A 19,942-nucleotide genomic window follows, 5' to 3' on the forward strand; every position below is an offset into this window, starting at 1 on the left:
TTAAAATTTGAAATATTTAATGCTTATAAAAAAATATTATTGAATATTTTCGATCATTTTTTAGTGTTTTTATTGTACAAAGTAAAAATTACTTACAGTTAAAATTTCTTGTATAGAAAGTGGAATCTGGGTACGGAATAGAAAGAACATCGAAATATAAATATAAACACAAGTAATGAAATTCATCTGTTATCTTGATTATAATCTGATATTAGTAAGGATTATTGGGCATCTTCATCTAATTAATTTCTTGAATTAAAATTTAAATAGCTCTTTAAAATGAGAGCTATTAGAATAGAGAGGTTTGGTCCACCTAAAGTGTTGATACTTAAAGACATTGAAAAACCTGAAGTTACTCCTTATAAAGTATGTTAAATTCACTATTGAATACAGTTAATAAGTCATTTATAGTACAATTCTAATTCTTTTTTTTTTCATTTTTAAAATAAATCTACGAAGTATCAGAACTTGCATCCTTGAATAAGATTAAATTAAAAATTTTAAGAACTTTTAAAATTAAAACACACAAGAAAATGCTTTCTAGGATTCTTAAATGAATTTTTTCATCAATTCAGGAAAATTTTTGTACTAATTATAAAAGTATTTTTCACGCTAATTTTTTTTTTTTTTAAAGTAAGAATTAAAACTGTGTTTTTAACTTTATGGTTATTATCTTTGTTTGCCATTGGGGTAAAAATATACTTGAGGGTGCCCCTTGACGAAATTGGTGACTTATGTTAAGCACCATTCCTGTTTGCGCTGAACAAAGCGGTAACAGGAATGACGGCCAAAACATAATGATATTTCAATGAAACATTGGAAAATTTCAACTAAATATCGGCAACAACTTTATAAAATTGCAATGAACCCAATGTAAGCAAAATAAATAAACCCAATAAAACGCATTTTGAATTGAAACAAAAATTAATGGAGTATGCACAGAAAGAAAAGAGGAAAAAAACAACTCAATTCTTCATTAAGCTTGAATATCCTCAGATTTAGGTGCACAGAATTCTCTAATAGCTGTTAGATACTGTCTAAATTTATCATGAATAGAATCTGTGTACCTCTATTGCCACATAAATTTGGCGAAATACAATCGAAAATTGCATCTGTGGTACTGGACTGGCGGTGAAGTTTTTTTTCAAAAGTCCCTTTTTATGACTGCCCATATACCTTCGATCTTATTGACCAGAAGCAAAAGTAACCTTTCCAACCAGTATCCAACGTAGAACTGATGGACTTCTAAAATTACACATACCGTTGACCATTTAAAAATAACACTAAAATCTAAACCGATCAGAATCACGAGTGGGTTTCAACATGGCCCATCTTGGCGACCAACCGCGATCACAACTTGGCGAGAATTAAGGGGCAACCTCAAACATAGTCTACCCGCCATTGTGATAAGATTATTTTCTTCTATGCATTAAAAAAAAATTTAAAAACTGAATTAGCGAAATGTAATACATTTTTTTTTTTTTGATGCCAAATATATATCTGATTCTTTAAAAGTGTCCTTAATTAAAAAATAAACAGAGATTAATTGAAATATTAAATTTTGCTGTTCATCTATATTTTAGATTTTAGTCAAAATAATATCTGCAGGAGTGAATCCTGTTGATACCTATATCCGTGAAGGTTTTTACATCAATTTGCCTTCACTTCCTTTTACTCCTGGGAAAGATGCTGCTGGAATTGTTGAATCAGTTGGTGAATATGTTACCAAATTCAAGGTAATTTTTTACTCTTAATACTTAAGATAAGATAAGTAATAAGGCTAAAATAAGTGCACAAAAATTGATTTGTAAATTTTAAAGCAATTGAATAATTGTACCAATTTAAGAAGAAATAATAATATAATAAAAATTACATCTAATTTTTTGGTACTTATGGTTAGCTGTACACAAAATTCATTTTTTAAAAACTTTTTTTGTTTAATGTGTTCATTTTTTCATTTTTTTAAAACTTTTTTTGTTTAATGTGTTTAAAAAAAAAAACTTTGAAAAATTGGTGTTACACATTTTTTTGGCTACTCTTTGGTTTTACCTGCCTAACTGAAAAGTACCACTTTTTTTTTTAAATTATGCAAACTATTAAAGTTGTGTATGCTTCTTAAAAAAATGTTATAGCAAAACTTTTTTAATTCTGTTTTTTTTTTTTTTTAATTTGTTGATTGTTCTTTAATGCAATTTTTAAATTATGAATATTATTAAAAACTGTGTATGCTCTTAAAAAAATTTTAAAGCAAAACTTTTTTTATTATGTTTTTTTTTTCATTTATTTCTTTACTATTATTTTTTTATGCCATTTTGTAGTACTTAGTTTTTTTGGCGGATATGTAACAAAATGATTTGGCCAAATAGCAGCATTTTTATTTAAAAATCGTTTTAATAAATATTATTTTTCATACATAAGTTGTCATAATTGAAAATTGATCAAAACTTAACCATATTATTGGTATAACCATATTATTGGTATTGGTAACCATATTATTGGCTTAGCTAAATTATTGATTTTAGTAATTTAACTCTTTCACATTGCTGTATTATTAGAAAAAAGTGATGATAAAAAAATTATGTTCAATAAAAAATCTCTTTAAAAAAATATTGTGTTATAATGAAAACGCTGATAAAAGAAAACGATCAAAAGAGAAACCAAAAAGCCATTCTTATTTCTTAAAATATGACTTTAACGTTGAAAATCACAGCTTTCTTTCTTACCAGTTATCTGTCTTACCGTACAGGAAAAAGTGTAGTCTATGAGATATGCTCCATTAAAATGGTGAGCCATAAGGAAAACAGTAAAACTAAGAAGGAAAAACAATGTTCTCAATCCTTAAAACAAAGAGAGTTTAAAAAAAATAGCCAAATTAACTTGCCTGAAGCTAATGGTAAAAAAATGACAATACAAAACATGTGGTGTGTTATAAAGTATTTTAGTTTCAATTCTTCAAATTTCCTTTTTCCATTTACCTTACAGAACATAAATTTGCACACACATGAATTTTAGAACTTAACAAACATATGTAAAAATTATTTCAAATAATGTATAGTAAAAATTAATGTTTTAAATTATTTTTTATTTAATCAATTCAAAAATTAAAAACTTGGTCAAAAAATACTTTGTCAAACATTAGACCAACTGAACGTTCGGCAAAGGGGCCGAATATTCGTTACATCCCTAATTTTTTGCTTTGGTTGTAGTAGATTAATATTTTAAAAAAATTTTGTTTACACTCTAAAATAATATAAATTAATTATCTAACCTGAAATTGTTATTTTACTATGATTCCATTATTGTTTCATAAGTATTAAACAGATTTTGCTAGTTTTTAAAAGATTCAGCATGACATATCTGAAAAAAGTGGTGAATTATATAAGCCTACGAATTGTTTAGAAATAGTAGTATTTTTTATTTTCAAATAAGTATTTAATAAATCTTAAAATTATTTGTATTGAAATAAATGTGTATAAAATTAAATGGGTGTAATTGAAATATATTTATCAATAACAAAACAGCAAATTATTTTGCATGTAGCGTAGCAATGAGCACATCAAAATATGAAGATAATATGAAATGAATAATGAAAAATTATAATATATAAGTTATATTCATATCTACATTTAAGCACTTAAAGAAAGAGATAATATTTTGTTTCTTAATTTATTAACTTATTTCTTGATTCCATGAATAAAAAGTTTATTGTCAATGAGATTTGATAACAATAGTTTATTATCACAGCTTCAATTATAATATATTAGTTAATGGAGTGCTGTACAAATATTATTTTTAGAAGAATCTATGATTTAAGAAGAAGAAAAAATCATATAATTCAGATCAATGATTATAAATATTTTTAAATCATGCCCACCTTACTTTTTATTTTGCTTGCCATTTTCCACAGCAGTTCTTAGGAATTGCCCTCCACTCACTCTTGCAAATCAACAATAGTTGAAATTTTTTATTCAATTAATTTCTATGATCTAAAAAGTTGATAGTGGACAAAAAGTTCTATATTGTTATTTTAAATATTACACTCATGATATAAGAAAACAATAACTGAAATGAATTTAGACTCATTTGGAAACATAAATTATAATTATAATAACTCATACAAATTATGTATCCAAGGAATAGTAAAAATATATCCAAGATTTAACAAATATAAAGAAAAACTTGTAATAATACTATTAATTAGTCTGGAATTTTTGGCCTCTCAGGGCGGTCGCCCAGCTCACCTACCTCTGAGCAAAGTCTTGACTCTTTCATTATTATTTATTGTAATTTATTGCTCAAACCTTGCAACTTTGTACATTGAGTATTGTTTTTTAGGCAGGGGACAGAGTTTTCATCTGTGGTCGGAACTTGGAACAACATGGGACATATGCTGAATATACAGTTGCACCTGAATCAAATGTCTTTCCTTTAGATGATAAATTAAGTTTTGATGAAGGTGCAGCCTTAGGGATTGCTTACTTTACAGCCTATCGAGCTTTAGTTATAAAGTAATGATAATTTATTTTCATCACATTTAAGGATTTTATACATTTTTCTCATAAAAATTGACTTTAATTTCTACTGAATTGTTTTTCTTTAATATTATTCATGTACTCATTATTTTAAAGAAATATTATATAGCTTCTAAATAATTTAAAATTTATTTCATAAATTGAAAAATATTTTCTTGGTAAACAAATACCAAAACATTATAAATAAATTCCTCTTTCTAACATTTTTAAAAATGTATAATAAAGATAAATTATTACCATATTAAGATGCTAATTAATTGCCATGAGTAATTATTATTACCATAATTACCTCTGATCATATTTAGTATACTAGAAATAGTGTATATTTTTTATTAAATATTTGGTGCTTTTCGGTGAGCTGGGAACAATTTTTATTTTAACGTTATTTTTTAATACAATATATATATATATATATATATATATATATATATATATATATATATATATATATATATATATATATATATATATATATATATATATATATATATATATATATATATATATATATATTGTAATAATAATAATATTTAAAATAGTATTATAATACTATTTTTTTTTGTTACTTATTTAATTTTATATGTTTAAAAAAATGAATGAAATAAGAAATATAAGAAAAAAGCTAGAAGAGACCAACATTTTTGGCAAGTTTTCTCTTGTGCCCGTCTAACTGAAAAGTACCAAATGTTTATCATGTAAAATTATTTATTTATAAATTTTTAAGTTGTATTTTTTGCCATTATGAATTAATGTTTTACTACTAGTTTGAGGTGCATCGAAAGGCGTAAAGATTGTAAAACAGTCTAGGTAACTAAAATCTAATCTAGGAGCATATCAGATTATCAATTCAATATTTTTCTGATAAAGCATGTTAATAACTATGCTATATTGTAGAGTACAGAAAATTATCTAAACTATTAAAAAATTTATATTAGTAAATATTTTTTTAATAATCTTTTGATTAATACATTAAAAGCAAAATTTATTTGTAAAGTCAATTTAAAAGATAATGCAAAGGAATTTAATGTATCTCTTGTAATAGTTGAATACTCTCTTTAAAGATTCTTTTTGAAATAATATGATTGTGTGGGCATGAGATATTTGTATCTAGCCCTTTTCTTATAATAGCTTTACATAATTTCTATTTACTGTATAAATATATTTGTTGAAATTTATTTCTTTAACTGTATTATTGTAATATAAAACATATATGAATATAGGGCAAAATGTAAAGCAGGGGAAACTGTGTTAGTGCATGGAGCTAGTGGGTCAGTTGGTCTTGCAGCTGTTCAGATAGCTAAAAAGCTAGACCTAAAAGTAATAGGCACAGCTGGAACCGAAGATGGTTTAAAATTAGTTAAAGAATCTGGAGCTGACTATGTTCTAAACCATAAAGACAAAGACAACATTGAAAGAATATATGTGAGTTTTCATTTAATAATGCGTAAAAAATATTTTGTTTTGTTTTTAAGTTTTTGTTTTGATTTTAATTTTTAATTTAAGGAATTTATAAGTTGCTAGCAGAACTTAAGTTACTAATATTATTGAGGAAATGCACATATATCATTATTTAAGTAAACACCATACGTAAAATATATAAATATAATCATATAATATTTAATATTATTTGTTTATAGCTATTTTATTATTAATCTATTCAAATAAAATACTCTACAAATGTCTTGACAGACTGATTCATCATCACAGAGTCTAAACTACAGAAGCTAGAAACATGAAATTTGGACAAGGGGTTTCATTTAACTATAATCATATATAAATATAATCATATATAAATATAATCATATAATATTATATAATTATTGTATTATTAATATTATATGTTTATAGCCATTTTATTATTAATATATTCAAATAAAATACTATACAAATGTCCTGACAGACTGATTCATCATCACAGAGCCTAAACCACTGAAGCTAGAAACATGAAATTTGAGCAAGGGGTTTCTTTTATGATGTAGGCACCCAGTAAGGAAAGATTTTTAATATTCCATCCATAAGGAGGTGTAATAAAGGTTGAAAAGTTGTTTGAATATCCACTGATTTTGTCATTTAGTTAGGTTGTCGTAAGTCATAATTTAAGTAATGATAAGTAGTAAGTTATACTTATAGTGTTTTTTTAAGTTCATTATGTTAAGTTGTAATTTAATCAGTTTAAGTAATAATTTAATTTGTTTTATGTGCTGCCTTTAAAAATAGTTATAAGTAACCTATCTATTAAACTTCATATTTCCAAAGAAATTTTAGTAAAAATTTTACTTTCCCATATCTATTTTCTTGTTTCATTTGATATTTAATACAATATTTCCTTTTACATTAATTACTCGTTTAACTTTCTCCTGCAATTAATTTAATTTCCAGGAAATTACTCATAATAATGGAGTAAACATAATCATTGAAATGCTGGCAAATGTAAATCTTGATAAAGACCTCAATTTTCTTGCTTCTAAAGGACGAGTTGCAGTAAGTGGTTTTATTCTTACATATTTACATTTTTATATTTTGTTTACTCAAAGAGGTAAGGTTTACTTCATTATAAATTTATTTATTTTTATTGTTCCAGAATGCACAATATAAAATGTAGTTTGTTAATATGTTACAGATTTCCTATAGTGCTAGACAAAGCAAATGCATAATGCATACACTCCAACTATTCTACTATGAAATTTTTGTAGTTTCAGAAAATATTTTATCTACTGATTTGAAAGATAAATCGTTAATAGTTTAATTAATTCGAATTAAAGTGGCTTTGTCTACCATTGCATATAAATAATTTTAAAAAAGATATGATAGGTCAGACAGTCACTTAACTGTGTTCTCTGTTCCTGATAAAGTCAACTTAAAATTTCATATGTTTTAAAAATTTCTTTTATATTTCACCACCAGTGGAAATGAAACATTTCTCACTATCCCCTAACGTCAAAAAGTATGATAATGTAAAAAATTAATTTGATAAAGTATTCATATTTCAATTAACATCTAATTAATTTTTGTAAGTACAAATTTTATAACTAAAATTTTATGTTTATTTTATCAGTGAAACACTGTAATAGTTAAAGTAAAGTTATTGCTCTTATCTATGTGTAATTTAAAAATATCAAGACATATTTTTGTGTTTATTTTTGAACCTGTGCATTTTAATTCTGAAATAGGTTGATAAATGGCATCAGTAAAGTTGTCGTCGTAAAGTTGTTAGAAACCCCTATCTTGAAATAAATTCTTATAGATTTGATACAGTAAGGAGTTTTACTTACTTGAGATCAATTATTACAATTGACAACAGTACTATTACTATTGACTACTAAAATAAAAAACCGACTCTATCCGGCAAATGGTCTATGAGTTGAGAAGGTTTATTAAATCTGTTTCTTTTTAGAAAAACAAAGTTCTTAATCTACAAAACTCTTGTTCGGCCAGTCTTGACATACGCTTCAGAAACTTGGACAATTACAAAACTAGAGGAAAATTGTATCGCAATATTTGAGAGAAAGATTTTGCGGAGTATACTTGTTGTTGTGAATAACTGAAGAAGAAGATTTAACTTTGAGCTGTACGAGATTTATAAACAACCTGATATTATTAAATACATAAAAATAAATAGAATGAATTGGATGGTTCACATTATTCAAATGAGTAATGACAATACAATAAAAAAGATACTGCTTTTTAGACCCACTAAAACGAGAAAGCGGGGAAGGCGGCGGTTGAGATAGACTGACATTGGGGAGTCTGATTTTCTTGCAATTAATGAAAAGAATTGGAGATCAAAGATAAATCAGAAGTCGTTATGGAGAAATCTTCAGAGGAAGGCATTGGCTCATATTGGGCTGTCTGGCCAACTATGATGTTGATGAAAGTTGTTGTCGGCATTAGTTAGTTGACTGTAGTCAATGTACTCATTTTCTTCTTTATTTAAATTTTATCACAATATTTTTCAAATAAAAATGTGATTTCAAAATGTTAGTTATGGCATTAAGATTATTTATCTGTTACAATTCATGCATTTTATAATAATTGTAATCATGATATGTAACTAAAATTAATATTTAATTGCAATTAATGAGAAAGTATAAAAATAATAAATATTGAAATTAACTATAGTCTGAATTTTAAATAATGTATGCTTTGTTATTTTTAATATTTGCGTGAGAAATATATGTTTTCCAACTTAATTGGAGATACTTATTTTTTTATCTATAAATTACTGATTTAAAAGTTTTTCAGTATTTGAGAAAAAAAATGTATTTAAAAAGAGGTGATTTACCAGTTACTAAAAAACTATTACTAAGTTTTCTTTGTTATATTAAAATTTTAGAGTGCAAATTCAGATCACAAAATTTTAAATTCAAATGTTTTATTTTTAAAGACAATTTCCCAACAATACCAACTGAAAGTTGACCAGTTTTTATTATGGTACCAAGAGCTAAGATTGACATTAAATAAACTAAGAATCATCAATTTATTTGTGTGTTGAATTATTCTGATGTTATTTTATAAAATCAATTTGGTTTAAGTTACAATATAAATGGCCATAAAACTTATAATAATTAGTTTGAAATAGTTGGTTGTAACTTTTGTTTTTAGAAGAAAATATCAATTCTGCTGAAACCTATGAATTAAATATAGTTAGTTTTAAAACACATATTTGAAGAACTCAATAAAAAATACTTTATCCCTTTGCATATATTATTATATTTCTCTAATTTATAAGAAAAAATATATAAAAATTAAATGCTATGAAGAATATATTTATTTATAGTTATAAAGAATAAGGAACATTTTTAAAAACTAATCTTAGTGATAAGGAATCTTAATGCCCTTTGAAGAATTTTAAAATAAGAAATATTTTTTTATTTAGTTACCTATTTATTCTAGTTTGTTACCTATTTATTTATATTTTCTGATGATTTTTAAAACTTTTATTTTTAGATTGTTGGTAATCGCGGTGCCATAAAAATTGATCCAAGAAAACTAATGGGACCAGAAACAGAAATAGTTGGCGTTGCACTGTTCAGCAGCTCTGAGGTATATTTTGATATAATCTAAAATTGCATTGTTCCAGATGTAAATTGTTCTAGTTCTTTGTTTTAAGTGTTCTGGCTTTTTGTTCAAAGATTGAAAATTTGTTATAAGTTTCTATTCAATGTATAAACTGAACTAACTGACAATAATTGCTTGTGAAAATCTATTGTTTATTTATTTTTTTATTATGAATTGTTTTAAAGAATATTGGTAAAACACATGAGTTTGATCTTGGTAATAAACAACCTTGTTTAAGTATTTCCTTTAATTTTATTTATTTAAATTTTTAGCAAAATCGAACAAAGATAAACATTTGGTGTATATTTTTGGAAATTAATATTTATTTTAATTGTACTATATGCATGTCATTATTATTATTTTTTGACACTTAAGCAATAGTTTTTGTAATTTTTTTTCTAACAAAACTTATTTTATTACTTGACTTCAAACCTAATTTTTATTAGTTAAAACAAGACAACCACAATTTGCAGAGCATAGAACTCATTAAATAATTTTTAGAAATTTTTTAATTGCTCAACTATACATGTAATTGAGCTTATTAAACAAAAAAAGCAAACAAATAATAAAGGCAAGTTTATTTAAGTATCCTCTAGAACCTTTGTTAGTTGTCATTTCAATCTCAGACCGATAAAATTGCATGCCATTAATTTCTTCTTTCTTGTATTTAGCCCATGCCTAAATTTTGGAAATCAAGAAAATAACTGAATTTAATTTCTAAATTTGAAGAAATTTTCAGTAATCTTATATCTGATATGCATTTTATTGTGTTACTTTAATTTTATAAGCAAATTAAATAATGGTGGAAATAAAATTGCAATACCACTAATTTCTTCTATCTTGTATTTAGTCCATGCCTAAATTTTGGAAATCAAGAAAATAATTTAAATTCAATTTCTAAATTTGAAGAAATTTTCAGTAATCTTATATCTGATATGCATTTCATTCATTGTGTTACTTTAATTTTATAGGCAAATTAAATAATGGTGGAAATAAAATTGCAATGCCACTAATTTCTTCTTTCTTGTATTTAGCCCATGCCTAAATTTTGGAAATCAAGAAAATAATTTAAATTCAATTTCTAAATTTGAAGAAATTTTCAGTAATCTTATATCAAATATGCATTTCATTCATTGTGTTACTTTTATTTTATAGGCAAATTAAATAATGGTGATATAAAATTGCAATACCACTAATTTCTTCTTTCTTGTATTTATCCCATGCCTAAATTTTGGAAATCAAGATAATAATTTAAATTCAATTTCTAAATTTGAAGAAATTTTCAGTAATCTTATATCTGATATGCATTTTATCATGTTCCTTTAATTTTATGAGCAAATTAAATAATGGTGGAACAGAATTAAAATTATAAATATAAATGAAGCTTTTCAGCACCTGTGCAAAAATAATATATGTTTCAATGTAAATTTGTTTCAAATATTTTTTTTTTTAAAAAAATGCATTACATACAATATAAAACACAAATTTTTTAACGGTAAAATTTCTATAAATTTTAGGAAGAATGGAATGAAACATCTCAAGCCGTTCTTGACGGGGTTAAAGAGGGTTGGGTGAAGCCTGTTATTGATAGACGTTATTCGATTGATAACGTTCAACGTGCTCATGAAGATGTAATGAGCTCTTCAGGTAAAAGAGGAAAACTAGTCCTCACCATACAAGATCCATAATTCCCTAGTCATGATTATCCAAATATTTTTGTTACAAATATTTTTATGAACTTTTGTATGGCATGTCATTAAAGTTTCCAAAGTCTTTTGTATGATGAAACAGAATTTCTGCACTATAAGAAATATTACTGTTTCTGAATTTTTTACTGTGTTGTTTTCGTCAATTCTCGGTGGCTATTTATAATTGTTAACATTATTTTACACTGTTGCTGTGATTGTATATTAAATTTTTTAATTGTTTATAGCAAATTCAATTTGAAGTTATTGACTGAATTGAGTTTGACTTGGATTAGGTGCCTCTTTTTTTTCTCCTTTCATGTTAAATAGAACTCAGCATCAACATTAGGGTACAATCTGCAGCAATCATCCTTAAGAAAGGGCTTTAATATCTTCTGTATGTAATACTCAGAATTTATTTTGGCCCCAGGTTTCACAAACCGAGGTTTGGTCACCCCATGGGCGGATATGCCCATCCAAATCATTACGCCTTTGGGATGAGGCACCGTGGTTGAGGGTGTCAAGTCTCGCCTGTTCTGCCCATGGCTAAGATATTGAACTTAAGATTTAGCATTGGTATCAGATAGATAGATGCAAGCTTCATCAGTTGTAATGAACTTTAACTATCTGTCCTTATGGAGAAGCTTGTAGAGGGGCCATGAACGTTGCCTCCTAATCTGCACCAATCTCTCAACTTCTCTGAGACAAATTTTGTACTTCTTTCATAAATATATTGTGCTATTATGTAACTTGTCAATATTATCATGTAATTTTTTGAGTTAGTGTGTCCCTAAAATCATGCAATGAGAAATTGTGATTAAAAACACAAGTATTTAATTTTAAATTTTTAGTTTTTTATTAGTTTGTATGTGAAGTTCACATTATAGGATTATTTGCAGAATTGGGTAAAATTTAAAACCCTCCAGGACTTTGCTGACACATACAAATGCTTTTGCCAAAGTTTGTAATGATCGTTTCACATAAATGTGATTAAACTATTTTGATGACACTTTCAGCGCAAGAGATGAGTAGCTGTGGATAAATAGGTAGGTTAAAGACGTAGATTTTAAAATTTGTTATTATTGTTCTATGCTGTTTAATGGCATAATCTGGGCAGCCAGTTCTGATAAAAAAAATAAACAATTACATGTCCAAAGAATATCTCTACATTGTCGAACAATGAAAATGTGCTGTACTTTTGTATAGTTCTAATTTTTAACTTTTCTCAGCTGTGTTTGTCTTTTATATTATTTTTGCTTTGTTACATTTTATTACTCAAATAACCAAAGATTTAAATCTTGCATGAATTTTGAGATATCATTTCCTATTATGCACTTTATACAATAGAAACAAACCCTCTTGCATGTTAATGCTGATTAAAGTGGCTTTATACATTTTACAAAGAAATCAGGTTTCTCCCTTAACTTTTTTTTCCCTTCAAAATTCAATCACCTCTACTGCTTTTTAATAATATACTCTAAAACAGGGATGGCTAACCAATGGCACGTGACACAATATTCTGGGCACACCACCGATCACAAAGTTCATTATAAAGCATATTAACAATTAAATTGAAATTCACAAAAAATAAACAAAAAAATTTACAATTAATTCCAAAAAACAATTAATAACCATAAAAAACAAGCCAACAATAATTAACTAGCAAAAAAAAAATTCAAAGTCCTGCTAAAACTAACATCTTACAACCTAATATAAGTTATTTGTCATCTAATCTGCAACAACAGAAGTCACTCTGATGTTACTTTAAGTTGAATTACGTGTATAACTGAGAGATTGCAAAATGTTTTTTTTCATAGTAAATAAAGAGTTTTGAGTTGATAGTATTTAGTATTATTATTTTCCCAATAATCACGAAGTCAAAATTATTTGACGGCACGTCTATGAACTCCGCGTCTCAATTTTTTGAAAAAATGGCACGTTGGTGCATAAAGGTTTGCCATCCCTGCTCTAAAACTTCATTTATATTAGTCATCATTCAAAAATAATAGTGTGAGTTAAGGTATGTTCTTAATTTCAAATTAAGTATGAATTCAATTTGAATAAAATTTTGAACTCTTTTATTTATTTGTTTGAAAATCTCCTAATCATTAGTTCTGTAACTGAATTTAATTAAGTTAGGCATATTTATATGATCAACCAATCATTATATTTTGAACAGAATATGAACAGTTTTTATGCATTATTTAGCAAAGCAAAGATTTTTTGCAAAGTTCATTTTAGAACTCAAAACTTTAAAAAAGATTAAATTAACAATGTGTAAGTGATGATTCTATAGATTTTGAACTTTTTATGTTTATTTATTTTGAAAATCATCTGTAAAGACTATAAAATTAAGAAAACTATTAATTTAACTAAATTGAAGTGAATGAAATTATATTCTTATGCTTTATTGAAAAATTGGTTTCCTGTGGTTTCATATTTTGAGAATATTTTTCATTTTAATTAATATATAATAAAATTAATCTAGAGTCTAAAATTTTTTTCTATTTTTTTTTAATATCTATGTACATATAAATGTGTCAATATACATCAATGATTTATGTTGAACAAAAATAATATTATATTTATAAAAATCTTATGTAATTTAATTTTAAATTTTTTTTTCTTTTTTTTTTGTTTACCAATGTTTTCTACTATAATTTTAAGCTTGTTTTTTATTGTATGCAACAATTAAAGGACAACAATTGATTAGATAAATCAATAACAAAATTTATTGAAAATTCTTTTCTATACAACAATATCCAAACAAAATTTAAATCAAGCAAATAAATCCAAACAATCAAATATTGATATATAAACATATAAAATGAGATTTGACTAAAATCATTTATGATGATTATTCCTTAAAATTCGTACATACATATCTTTATAATGTGTAATAGATAATATGAAAAAAGAAAAGAAAAAAAAAGGTGATGATGACATGTTCATTAATGTAACATTTATAGCTTGCATTTTAAAACAGAAATTCAATGAAAAACTGGGTGAGTTTTTTTTAGTTCAAAGTTAAATTTTTGTTATCAATTTAATAATTTAAAATTGTGAAATTAATATTTAGTATGTAAACTTTTTATGTACTTTGCAACATACAAATCTTTTTATTATTGTTATACTAAAGTAGTTAGATATTCAGATTAAATCTGTTATGTTGAAAAACTTTCATGAGGCTAACATTCAAGAACACAAGCTTTTTTGTGATATTTAAGACTTAGAAGCAAAAAGTATTTGTACATGTGTATTATTAAATTTAACATCGAACATAAAAACTTAAATGCGAACATAAAAACAAAAAAACTTTAACATGGTGTAGTTATAAAAAACTTTAAACCAGTATGTGTACATGTTTTTTAAATATTTGATAAACATATTTTTCATTTATTTTTTTACGAAATATGTATTTTTTTTAATGAATTTTATTAATCGATGTGCTTTGGAGCTAAGTTTTAAAGTCAAAATTGAAAAAGTTGAGAAACAAGTTAAGTGTAAGTGATAAATAATTACTTTTTTAACTTGCATCTGTTTATAAATATAACTAATCAGACTGAAAATATAAAGATGTATTAAGTTGTTCATGTTGTCAGTATCAATTGCTGTATTTCAAATGAAATTATTATAAGTGATTTTAGATATGAATGCTTCATGATATTTATATATGAATGCAAATTTTATTATAAATGCCTTCACCCCTTCCATTAAAATGCGAAATACCGTAGCTCCTGAAATAGATATAAGAATATTCCTATGTACAATTATATGTCATGATCTTTTTTTGTTTTTGATTAATTTGCCAGTTTGTTGTGAAAAACCCGTGATGAATGCCATGATATTATGGTCATAATTATCTTATCCAGTAGCATTATTATGTTTCATAATTCTAACTATCTTAAGTTGTGATGTGTATATATGTGTGTATATGTAATGTTTTGTATATTGTGCCATTTAAAAATAATTGTATAAATTTAAATTTGCCAGTTAATTCTTGTGAAAAACCCATGATATAATTTTTTTTTTGCCAAGCACTCTTTTTATATTCCATTACTTTTTAACAAACTATTTTAACGTGTATCAAGTGTTGGTGCATATATATATGTGTTTGTGTATAAGTAATGTTTTTTTATTTTGCGCCATTTAAACATTATGTATAAATTAAAATAAATGTGAGGTGGTAAAATTACCGCTTTTCTATCATTTTTAATGCTAACTGAAACTATCCTTGAAAATGCTGTGTTCTCTAGGATTTACTTTTTTTGCCTGAAACTGTATAACATTTTGTAAATAAAAGTTTTTATCTTTATTTTATTTACAATATTAAGTTTTTTAAATTTTAATAAAGAATTTACGCTTTATTTTATGTATGTTTTGCTAATATTTTGAAGTTATGCATTTTAATCAATCTGCTGAGTAATTTCTGCTTGGGTCATTTTTATCTGAAATCATGAGTTTTATTTTATAAATAATTGAGATTATCAAAGTATAATTTTTCAAAATTAAAATATAAATTTCTTACGAAATTTTTCAATAAAAATTCTTATTGTTTATTCCGAAAGACAAAGTTGAAACGTTTTAGATTATGATCTGATCATACATTTTTATTTTTCAGAAAACATTTGTTATTATTTTAATTGATTCAAAATATGAAATTTTGATATTTTAAATAAGTTATTTAAAAAAAACTGTCTTTATAAATAATTTAAATGACTATATTTGAAACCTTATATAATTAAATTTCAATCTCTTTAGCACTAAGAAGAACGTTAGTAAAAGTTAAATAAATAAAAAACATAATATTGACTTGATTAAAGGCCGAAGATGGGCATTATCATATTATTTTTCATTTTATGTCAAATTTATTTTGAATTTATAATAAAAATTTGACCTTCATTATGAAAAATAAAAAATTTTAAAAAAATTATGAAGATCATAAAGAAAAAAAATCTGTTTAAAAAAGTTTTTAATTGCTTGTTTGATTATAAACAAGATTTAAAAAAAAAAACTAAAACCTGGTTGTCCAAGTGATATCCTTGCATCATATTTAAGTTAAGAACCTTAAAATCCAAATGAAAAGGAGTATTTCAAACCACCATAAAACTCATCAACAATACAAATTTTATAATGAAACAATGAGTTACGTCACATTGAGCATTGCAAAATATATTAACACTTCTTTTGGAATAATTAATTATTCCAATAAAAACCTATGAACAATGTTCCAATGCAAGGAATTAAGTGGCATCTCAGATGGCGCTTTGGTGCAACACACCCATGAAAATGTCTTGTACTTTTTCGAGTGTTGCCTCTGGACAAGAAGTTGTTAACGATGCAATGAAAACAGAGCTGAAAGGACGGCGATGCAGGTTGCCAAGAGCACAAAAGAAATGCTGCTGTGACTGCTAGAGTTGCATTCAGAGTCATAGACTCTGAGGCAAGTATCTGCGGTGAGGAGGTGTCTGTAGCCTTGCAGTTGGGAATCTACAACACGGCTGCGTTCTGTCTGGCAGTATCGTCTAGTTGCATCAAACAAGCAGTTGCGGTACTCTCGGACAGAACTAGAAGAAGAAATTTATAAACTTATCTACAAAATGTACCCCCTTTTTTTTTAATGAGATTATAGTAAAAGTTTGTTATGACGATAATTCGTAATAGTAGACATTATAGCGAGTATGTCATTATAAGCAAATTATTTCATATTAAGGTAGGAGTAAAAAAGGCTGAAGTGCAAATTACAGTTTTGACATCATTCATAACGTTGACTGATTTTGATTTCAACTCAAAACCAAATAAACATGGTAGACATTGAGTCAACAAAAGACGCATTCTTTTCAAGTGTTCTAAAAACAGGGAAAGATTATTATAGTTATTTTTTTGGATAAAGAAGAATATTATTTGAACGTGGTAATGAGTGGTCAAGAAGGAAATGATATTAATTTTCTATATAGACAGCAGATATAAATTAATTCCCATCACCCATTTTGCTTGTTTCCACATTAAGTTACATAATCGATGAGCAGAAGAAAATGTATCTTCATGGCAGAAGGTTAATAATTTTTAAGTCTTAATACATTTCGTATCTTTTTTAAGATTTTGATGGTGTAATTTAGAAAATTGTTATAATAGCAAACATTCTGTAATGTGCCATACTTGTTACGTCAAGCTTTTTCTGTGTTTCGAATTAATACGCTTGTTTTCAGCTTTCCCATCTGGTGAGTGTCAAGAATTTCCTAACATTCCATACTTTCTCGTTTAAGTATAAAAAATAATAATGTTTTGTTATTATAATTAAACAATTGTATAAGGTACGGCATGATACGGTATTTTCATTAGCACCATCTGTCAGACAACATCAGAACAAATTTTTTATTATGGATGTTTTTTTTTGTGGACAGTTTTAAGGATTTCAATAGATTTAAATATTGTTTAACTTTTTTAAGACATCCGGTAAATCAGTCGTAATAACCTGATGCTTATTTTGGGAGAAATTATTGAGTTCCTATGCCCACCTGTGTTAACATTGCATCGATTAAAGCATTTACAGGGCAGATTTGTTGGCCACTCTTTCAGGAGCACCATATTAGGTGGGCCAACGTTGCTCCCACAGTAAGGACAGATAGTACAGAGAACATCCATGCCTTGCCCGGGATTCAAACCCAGAACCTTTCTGATGCAAGGCCAGTTCCGTGACCTCTATACAGTCCGGTCAACAATTTGTGTACAATGTAATTAAAATTATAAAAGCCATTCATAGTGCGGCAAAAACCCTAACATGTGGGTTTTTTAATGTATAACTTTATTAAAAATAAATAAATAAACGAAATATAGCAAATAATAAGAAGAGTAGACTTTTACTAATAAATAAAATTACTTTCAAAGGGCCGCTTTTTCCTCTGATGCAGAGGCGCAAAAATTTATTGAAATTTTCATTCTATCCTTAAGACTTATATAGGTTATAGGAACCATGAAGCAAAACAATGCAGGTCACCGGACACCGACAATTTCGCTATTAATGATAAGGAAACTTATCATCCGTGAAAATATTGTTATAATTATTAATGACTATAATTATCGAATACGATGTTATTATACATAACGATAATTATTGTGTGCGATAATATTCTGCACGTTGTTAAATTTAACCTGGGTAGCGAAAGTATTGGCTAATGAAAGAATAATAAAAATTAGTTAAACCAAAACAATTATGTGATATATTGTTAAGTAATGATCTTTTTCAACACTGCATCATGACATTAAAATTCGGCACCTGTCGGCTTTAGGCGCCAATATTCGTGCTAAAGACAACTCGAAAAAGCAGTCGCTAACACAAGGAGTCCCTCTCAGAAATTTTGACCTGAGTCCATAACTTCCTTAGCCGTTATTCATTTGCTCCGTTCAATCACTTAAGATTTAAATTGGTAAATTTTCTTCAAAACATAAATTTATTTGATCGCAAGACAATCTAAATTATTAGATTTTATATTTACGATGGAAATAATCATACTGAGGTTAATCTCAGAGAAATAATCTCAGAGGTTAAGAATAAAAATTTTAGAACATGCTGATTGATTTCATTGTATGTGGGTCATTTTTAAAGTAGGAACCGATTGCGCATCCTGTCAAAAGACGTCAGTTCAAGGGCGGCAACTCTTGTCAAATCTCTCACTACACCACCATTTCGTTTCACGTCTTTGCCGGTATTGGTTGTCACCATGTCAATCATTAATCCTACCGATTGTGAAGTGAGTTTAATTTTTAAATGTAAAAAAAAAAGTTCTGAAAGCTGAGATTCAGCGATAGCTTGCTAAAGATTATAGTGAAAGTGTAATGAATGAGAGTAAATGGTGAAGGCTTTTTAATGAAGGAAGAACAAATCTTCACGACGAAGAACGAACTGGTAGGCCTAGTGTCAGGAACGAGAAGTAGTGGATCATCTACCCTACAGTCCTGACTTAGCACCATCAGTTTTATACCTATTTCCAAAACTTAAGAAATTTTTTGGTGGAAAGCGATTGGAAAATGATGGCATGTTGAAAGAAATTGTTACTAACTACACGGTCGGGTGGCAGAACTCTTTGATGAAGGGATCTAAAAACTGGTGTCGCGACTTTATAAATGTTTCAATGCTAATAGTGACTGTGATGAAAAGAGAATAAATGTTCATATTTTAGTTTGTGATATAATTTACGTTCATATATAAAGTTTCTCTTGCAACATAACAAAACGGTTTTTACTTAAAAAGTGACCCTCGTATGTTACTGCCCTAATTCATTTCTAGAAAGTCTAATGAAATGTAACTTACCAACAACTTATCCTGTTTTTGGTGTCATAATCGGTTTCGTAATCCTTTTCTCGCCTTCTACTATCAAAATTCTTCTTGCACTGATCTACACTAGCTTGAGCTCTTGCCAAACACATGGCATCTAAGAGGAAAAAAATTTATTTAGTGTAAAACGCAAATTCTTAGATATTTTAAAATGATCCAAACTTTTTTATATTCTGAAAATATGATGTTTTTTTACGACTTAAAATGAATGAAATAGAATTGCACTCATTAAAATAAAAAATATTTAAGATTTTAATTTAGAAGCTGGCACATACTAGGTAGTATGAAAAAAATGGTCCATTAGTGAGGGATTTATTGTATGGAGAATAGTG

At 26.5% G+C, this 19,942-nt stretch overlaps 2 protein-coding genes across 3 annotated transcripts in view; one reads left to right on the plus strand and one right to left on the minus strand.

Moving 5' to 3' along the window:
* Window positions 1-108: 108 nt before the first annotated feature.
* Window positions 109-12,723, plus strand: LOC107449389 (zeta-crystallin). The gene is made up of 7 exons (XM_016064899.4): window positions 109-366; window positions 1,584-1,736; window positions 4,336-4,508; window positions 5,753-5,954; window positions 6,912-7,013; window positions 9,480-9,575; window positions 11,108-12,723. Exons 1-7 carry the CDS (start codon window positions 280-282, stop codon window positions 11,276-11,278), a joined length of 984 nt encoding a protein of 327 aa, XP_015920385.1. The 5' UTR covers window positions 109-279; the 3' UTR covers window positions 11,279-12,723.
* A 1,261-nt stretch (window positions 12,724-13,984) lies between these two features.
* Window positions 13,985-19,942, minus strand: part of LOC107449388 (uncharacterized) — a 69,900-nt gene continuing 63,942 nt past the window's right edge. For both annotated transcript variants that reach the window (XM_087158978.1, XM_087158977.1), the window contains exons 10-11: window positions 19,587-19,707; window positions 13,985-16,842 (exon numbers count right to left, since the gene is read on the minus strand). In XM_087158978.1, coding sequence (XP_087015104.1) covers window positions 16,608-16,842; window positions 19,587-19,707 — 356 coding nt within the window. In that variant the 3' untranslated portion in view covers window positions 13,985-16,607. The remainder of the gene's footprint in view (window positions 16,843-19,586; window positions 19,708-19,942) is intronic.

The sequence above is a fragment of the Parasteatoda tepidariorum genome, chromosome 3 (assembly GCF_982258835.1).
Source record: "Parasteatoda tepidariorum strain Cologne lab strain chromosome 3, Ptep-v5.0, whole genome shotgun sequence".
NCBI classification, from domain to species: domain Eukaryota; kingdom Metazoa; phylum Arthropoda; class Arachnida; order Araneae; family Theridiidae; genus Parasteatoda; species Parasteatoda tepidariorum.

Coding starts and splice junctions, on each gene's coding strand:
- LOC107449389 (XM_016064899.4), top strand. CDS start 280: ATGAGAGCTATTAGAATAGAGAGGTTTGGTCCACCTAAAGTGTTGATA. Junction 4,509..5,752: donor TATCGAGCTTTAGTTATAAA/GTAATGATAATT, acceptor ATATGAATATAG/GGCAAAATGTAAAGCAGGGG. Junction 7,014..9,479: donor CTTCTAAAGGACGAGTTGCA/GTAAGTGGTTTT, acceptor TTTTATTTTTAG/ATTGTTGGTAATCGCGGTGC.